General features: G+C 46.6%; 1 protein-coding gene across 1 annotated transcript; it reads right to left on the reverse strand.

The window, feature by feature from the left end:
- Positions 1-424: 424 nt before the first annotated feature.
- Positions 425-2,305, reverse strand: LOC114818582 (sorting nexin-19-like; the record flags this gene model as incomplete). Its single annotated transcript, XM_029085030.1, has 3 exons — positions 425-560; positions 1,209-1,296; positions 2,121-2,305. Coding segments are annotated over 3 exons (409 nt in total), but the record flags the coding sequence as incomplete, so codon positions are not given.
- Between the last annotated feature and the right edge of the window lie 5,418 nt (positions 2,306-7,723).

Genomic DNA, 7,723 nt, shown 5'->3' on the forward strand with positions numbered 1-7,723 from the left:
TCTGCATACCAGTGCCAGGTGGAGGCTGGGACCACTAAAGCAAATCTTGTGTGCTGGCTGCCTTTAGATGTTAGAGATGTTCAGAAACATGAGGCAAGCAAGGAAATAGGGCTTGTGGGCAGCCTGCATATCCTTCTCAAACTGTCCAGCTCAACAGAGGTCAGGTATCTTCATTCCAGGCTTTCCATAAGGTCAGCAACAGAGAACAGACGCTGCATGGCAGAAAAGCACCTTCAGCCCCTGACACTGGGTTTAATCCATCACCCAGCCACAACAGAGAAGCCTGGAAACAGCCTCATTTAGCACTGGCTGGAATAATTTCTTTACAAGAAGCTTCCAGACATGTTCAAATAAACATGGAAAATCAAATCATCCCATGCCTGTGGCTGCTTTTCTCCTCCACTGCTGGCTACACCAGCCCTGGTTAATGTGCTGAAATGCCTGCTTTGTCCAGGCCACTAGAAGCAGATGACACGACAGTTGTGGTTTCGAGCTCATGGCTGGAGCCCTTCAGAACCAAGAACTCCAGCAGAATGTCCAAGAGGCAGAAAACCAGGTGCCTGAAATGGAGAGAAGACAAAGCTTAGGCTGGGCAGGGCACAGTGGAGCTGGGAGATCAGCTCCAGACACGCTGAAGCCAAAGCTCACACAAGAAAGAAGTGTTCTGCTGACAGGGGAAAGACGAAAGATCTCGTACCCTAGAAGAAATATCTCAAGGGATAGCTCAGAGGTTTTTTTTTCATCCCCCAAACTAGTGGGTGTTTGAAGCTGCTGAGCAGCACAGAAAACACAAGTGCATGTCCTGGAGTGAGATGGCACATGCATTTCTCTGCAATTCATCACAAAAATCCTGTTTTCCAAATGCACAGCGATGATTATACAGAAAAACCTTAACGCAGCTTCCTAAAAACAACAAACTAAACCAGGAATTGGTATTATTTCCTCTGACAGTCTCCTGACATCCACTAAAACTAAGCAGGCTCAACAACATAATTAACAAGACTGGCTCAATAATCTCCAGGCAGACTAAGGTCCTAGACACTCATCTTCATAATAAGATGCCCTTTGATAGCATAAATCTAGAAAAATTAGCCAGATACATTCTGTGCCAAGAAGCTGGCAGCATGAATCTCACAGCAAAGCCCTGAGCATAGCTTACAGGCCCCATCACCCAGGCTAACAGGGTAAAGAGACTCTAATCCACGTACCTGTTTATCACAGGCTGGCCCAGGGACTCCAGTACCAAGTTCCAGCTCATCCGACATTTCCTGGTTCCGAGGATTTCTTGGATCACATCTGTCAACGTCAGAGACAAAGCTTTAGGAACTGCCCACTTCCACACCAGTAAAACAGGGTCAGGCTTCTGCTGGTGGGTACTAAATCAAAGTTTGGGATGGTGCTCTGAGCCTGAGCATCTCATGTCCAACATTGCCATGAAAGAAAACAGCCAAAGACAGGACCAAAGTTCAGGAAAGTGTTCCAGCCTGGAAGGGAACACACTGGGCACACTTTTTCAGCCCCAAAGGATAAAGAAGGGCCCCTTACTCTGCAGCAAGGAGTTAAAAGTTCAGACTGCACTCACAGGGATTAGGCAGCAGCTGCTTTAATATCAAAGATCCCCTTCTCAAACTTGAAGATAGGGAAATCCAGCGCAGCTGGGCTCATGATTTCAGTCCAGTGGAAAAGCCACTCTTTAAGAGAGTGAGAAGCCAAAGGCTTTGCCTTAGGACTCTTCTCAGCAGTGGCATCTTTTGGCAGCAGGTAGGAGCACAGCGTGGCACTGGCTTCACCTCATTTGAGGTGGCTCCGCAGGAACTGCACCACCAGCACTAAACAAAGATTATGTGGCCAGTCTGCATTTGGGAATTACCAAGACACACGTCCTTTCTCTCGGAGCTGTGCTGCTTCTTGGATGGTTATACAAACTATCTAGAACTGGGAAACTGGTTTTTGCTCACAGGAACCTCAAAGGTCGTGAATATTTCCCAGTGCTTTAGCACCAGCAGGCTCCATCTGTCTGATTAACTTCATTTCCAGAGATGCCAATGCACTGGAGGGTTCTTCAGACTCCCTCACTGCTCGTTTCTCAAGGGCAGCTGACATCTCTGGGGCACACTTACCAGGCAAGATCCCCACCAGGCTCTGCAGTGCCTGTTCTGCTGCTGCTTTCTTCTGTTCCTCTGTCCTGGCTGGTTTAGGCACTGCTGGTAAAACTCCTCCAGGCCAGATGGCTTCCTGCAGCAACTGGAGATACTGGACCCAACGCTGGGTGCAGGTCAGGTTAACTACTTGGACTTCCAGCCACCTGTGGGCACAAGGAAAGAGAAAGAGAGAGAAAGGTCAGGAAAAGTCAGGCTTGGTACCAACTCAGGAGCTTTACACTGATCAGAGGTCCTGAAGGAGAAGATCACCTTGCTGGGTAAGTTAACACACAGTTTCCAAGTCAATACCTTAAACATTTTCACATTAATGAGCTCAGTTTCCCTCTGCACCAGAAATAGATCTGTGTTCCCCATCTTAGAGACAGAAACACATCGGTAAAGTCACAAGGGAAAAGCAAAAGCCATGAACAGCTCCACTGCCCCACTGCCCACATGAAACCAAATGAGTGACTGGTCCCTAAAGGGAGCACAGCTAAGGGACAGGACTGGCCTTAACCTCCTAAGTTATGTCTATAACTCAGCACAAGCTGAGACAGAGCTGGAAGAACCACTAAAACTGGTGTTTTAACTCTAAAACAATCCCTATGACTGACTAGGACATGAGCATGTTCTGGAAACCAGTGCTCCTCTCATCAGTCCCTCTGCTACCAAAAAGAATTAAGGGTGTCTTGCCTGGAAACCAAAATGCACATTCCCAGCATGGCCAGGCACAAATATCCTGCTGCTGTGTGCTCCTTTCACCCCCCTGCTTCCCTGCTATCCATCCCTGCTCCATCCACTGGTGGCAAGCAATGAAATCATCACTGTTCCCATCCAAAACTGCACATCTATTAAAAGGAAAGTTAGGTACCTGCCAACAAAACTGCTGGTCAGGCCTCCTGCTGAGCCAAGACTGTGCCCTTTATATGGTAACAACCTGCAAATCCCAAGGCCACGAGAATGCTGCCCCACAGCAGGGCTCAGAGGTGTTTACAGCCTGCAGAGGGGAGATGTGTCCACACCACCCAAGTGCTGGCCAGGGAAAGCTTTTAAATCAATCATGTGGACCCTCTTTCCCAGACATGAAATCACTTCCCTGTGTAATAGCAAAAGCCACACAGCCATATCAGTCAAAACTCACCACTGCCTAAAAAAAATCTTCCCCCCCCTAGAATAAGGAGAGGCCAGTGGATGAATCCCTGATGCCTCCAAGGCTGAGAGGAGGGTCCTCATCAATTTATAAAGATTGGGACTCAGTGGTGCAGTAACAACAGTGATGACCTGCTGTCGTGGTCCTCATCAGGGGGAAACTCTGGAGGACAGATGGGAGCGATGGTGCAGGGTCAGGGTAGGGAGAAAATGTGCAATTTTGCCAGTATTTCAAGAGTCCCAGAGGAGAGGAGTCCACAAGCAGGGCCAGGAGACCCGTTCCTCTTGGCAGCTGGTTTTCGTGCTTGCAATTCCGTCACCACTACGCCCCGGCAGCTCATAGTACATCCAAGAGGCATTGGCCTTGCCAAGGCAAACTTTATTTAACCTGCGCTTTGCCAGACTGTCTGCATTCTTCTCAGGCGAAGCATTCGGGCCAAGGACGTTCTTTCTCCACACAACACGGACAAGATGAGTGGAGAGTCGGGAATAGCAACACCTAAAGGTAATCAGGGGCAAAGGAATGGCAGGTAGCCATCATCAGGGCCTGGGCTGCAACACAATGTTCTCTTCTTCAGCACAAAAAAGAGGTGCCTAACTGCAGGTCTTTGAGGATGCACACCTAGGAAAGACCAGCTGCAAAAGCAAAAATCATTTAAAAAAGTGAAAAGAAAGCTTGGTGCAGCTGTAAGGCCTGGTATGTCTCAGGGTAAAGTCTTACTGGAGCACAGGCAGTGCTCCTGGGGATTCCAGTAACAGCACTGGAAATGGGGAGAAGCAGTCTTTACACTCAGCCTCACCAGGGATCCCTGAGTATTGATGTTGCTACAAGATAGTGCCAGAGATCCAAAGCTTGGCTTCTGCCAGTCTTAGAGGACAAAATGTCACAGCACAGTCTTGCCTGGGAAAAAACCCTGTTTGAAATACAATTGCTTAAAAGGTTTTTTATCTCCAGGCATCAGTTGAGTTTAAGGCCCTGGATCACGTTAAACCCTCCAGCCATTCCCAACCAAATTAAAAAGTGTTAAAACTGCAGCTCCTCTAGAGGCCAGAGCTTTCATTATCATGGTTTTTCATTAACATGTTTTCTTATACAACCTGCTTTCCTAACTGAGAAAACATTTGACAAGCAACAGAGACTTGGGGACGGAGCAGCAAACAGTACAAACCTGCATCTAGGGAGATCAGGTTGAACGTTGACTTGAAATTCATCTCAGCAACAGTCACCTACCATCCTTCAAAAGGTTGCAGAAAGCAAAGAACAAGCTTTGTTTTTGTTAGGAATGTTCTTAAAATAGCAAAAACTCAAGCAAACAGTGGGCAGAGTGAAAGTTGAACTTAGAAAAAGGCAGCACACGTTTCCAGAGTGAACTGAGAACTGATGAATGCTGGAAGGCCCCGTACAAACAACCCACCATTCCTATTTCCATAGAGCCACGAGGCTGAGAAGTAACACTGATAAATCTGATCACATGAGTTGTGATTATGTCATTACAGGTCTTAATTCCCACAGTTGCAAAACACTATTGATGGATTATTATTTTTTTAACTTAGTCTGGCAGCTCACTGCCTTCCACTTTGGAAAGTAAAGGGCAGGATCTGAGAACTGCTCTGTTGGTTTTGCCTCTGCTACAGCTCCATGAAAGCTCCTGAGAAGAGGCCAACTTGCCCCACTGCACGGTGCTCAGATAGTAGGATACTCACTGCCAGGGGGAAGAGGCACCTAAAACAGAGGATACAATAAAAGAAGGAACTAGACAGGAAAAGGGACAAGAAAGAAGAAAGTGAAACCAAAGCTGGGTGCAAATGGAAGGAAGACTCTTCGGTCTGTGCTCTGGGTTGCCTTTTGCCAGTCTGTTGGTGTGGAAACCCATCCCAAAAGCACTGGGAAGAGAGGAACTGTCAAGACTGGTCCATCTGGCTCAGCATCCTCCCTGGGAGAGCAGCTGATGCTCTCAGAGACTCCAAAAGAAAACATCAAACCTGTCTTTTCCTCCCTTCTCTCAACCTGCTCCTGTTCAAGTCCCCACTTTGGGGGATGCACGCTGCATCTACACAGCACACACAGGGGCAGGCACAAGGAACAGTTATTAAATGGTGACAAGCAAAGGAACTCCTCAGCTCTCACAACTGTAGTTGCAACTCAGGGAAGATCACACCAAGCTTTATTGAAAAATCCTATGTGAGTAAAGACCAGATTTCTATGGCAAACTGACCTTTCTATCAGGCAGACTTGCTGCACCAGGATCAGGATTTAAACAGCTCACACTTCTCACAGAAGAACTCCAAATATGTGCCAGACCTGTGCTAGCAGATCACAGATGATTTTTCATACTATTAAAGGACTAAGCATTTGAGATCCATGTGCCACATCGAGAGTGCACACACACACACACACACACACACACGTCTTCTCCCAGGTAGAAATAAATCCATCAAGAAACACAAATAGACTTTTTTTTATGGGATGGCTGATAAGTTACTATTTCCATTCTCCTATTTCATGCAGAAATAACCTTAATAAGAAAGAAAAACAAACCCATCACTGAACCATCTCCTTACACTTCAGCTAAGACCAGAAATAGACAGCAAGTGACCTCCTGGGCTCAGACGTTCAAATGCTTTGATAATGCCCAATGCAAAGAGACAGACTGCAGAGGCTACAAAGTCCTGGACATTAGTCTGGAGGTGCATAACTTGCCCATGCTGTAAGGGTCCTCTGTTGGAAATAGCTGCTGATGGAGGAATGAAATGGCTGCTAAAAAAGAGCTGATTTAATGCCATGGCTTAAGCTGGAACTCCAAGGTCAGCTGAAGGGGTCCATGAAGACAGGAACAGCAGAAATGCCCTAGGAATGAGAAACAAGGCTTGGGGGGGTACATACCTTGGTCCTCCTCTGGCACCTGGAAGCAATAAGGGCTGCTAAGATGGAGCAGCCCATGGTAAGGACAGACTTAAGAGTCAGAAAGATGCAAAACACAGTGTATGGACTTGGTTTTACCTTTCTGCTGCAAGCAGGGTGCACTCAACTAAGTGGACTACCCAGAGGGTTCACCTGCAGATAGAGAGAGCTCAGTTCAGCAAGTAAAGGTTGGACAAGTTGGATTTGCTTTGTCTGGAATATAAAGATGGACCAGGAATGGATAAAAAAAGATATGGTGCTCTCCTAATTTACAAACAGCTGCTAGAAGGTGGTAAACTTCTGCTTTTGTTATCCATCAAGGTTAGGATAAGAACTGCCAAGCTCACTTGAGCCAAGGAATGGTTGTGTTAAATATGCTGATTGCAATTAAAATCTGAAGCAACAGCAATGGTGATTCCCCCCCCCCAAATGGGGGATTTTAAGCATCTAGACAAACACAAACTGCAGGCCACGTTAGGAAGAAGACAAAGATGAGAATGCCTCTACTAGTCTGCTTTAGCTTTATGAATACAAATAGCTCTATAAATATCCAGGAGCTGCACATAACAGTAGTGAATCCAGCTCAGTATCAACTACTTCCCAACCCAGAACAAGGTCTCTGTTTCCCTGAGGTCAGTTAACATGGCATGGCTAACCAGAAGCTCAAAAAAAAGGCTTGTGAGACCAAGGTAGTGAAAAGGATTTAAGAAATAAAAAAACAACATCTGGAAATGCACAAGACATTCAAGCATCTGACTTAGGAAATGAAGAAGGGCTGGTACTTAAATCACCAGACCATCCCTCCCTTCGCAGTACATGTCCCCCAAATTCCTCCCCAAATTGTGCCTCAAACCACCGGGAATAACCTGAACTCAAGGGCTCTGAAAGAGCAACAATTCAGTGCTTTGACTGTAAAACTTTTCAGAGCAAAGCCTGTAAAACCAAAGAAACAGCTGCAGCGGGCATGGAAAAAACACTAATGGGGAATTTTCACCCCCAGGCTTGGCTTTTAGCACCTGCTACTTGAGCCCAAGGATCACCTTCTCTGCACAGCCCCACCAAACACGTGCAGGCAACTCCTGGCACGCTGGGCTCAAACACCTTCAGAGCAAACCCACACTTGTCCAGGCCATCAGTAAACCCTTCAACTCACAGAGGAAGGAAACAGGAAAGAAAAGAAAAAGAAAAGCCCTCTATAAATCAAAGAATATGAAGCATCCTGAGTCCTTTTAAACTTCTGGCCAAAGACACACACGTAAAAAGTAAACTATCCTTCTTGCCCTACTGGAAATGATCCTCTCCTGCTGCCCTATAAAAGGGTTTACAGTTGTATATGCTATGAACAATATGTCCTGTACCCCTGCCTGAGCACACAGTAATGAAGTGTTTGACCAGCCAGGCCGAGTGCCTTCCCCTTGAACAGAGTGTCTTGCCAGCTTCACACCTCCCAGGCACAGCTCCACGGAGGGCAGCTGCATCAAAGGAAACAAGAACAAATCAAGCTGCAAGTAGCATTTTTGCATCTCATAGA

Source organism: Antrostomus carolinensis, unplaced genomic scaffold (genome assembly GCF_000700745.2).
Source record: "Antrostomus carolinensis isolate BGI_N321 unplaced genomic scaffold, ASM70074v2 scaffold37365, whole genome shotgun sequence".
Taxonomy (NCBI): domain Eukaryota; kingdom Metazoa; phylum Chordata; class Aves; order Caprimulgiformes; family Caprimulgidae; genus Antrostomus; species Antrostomus carolinensis.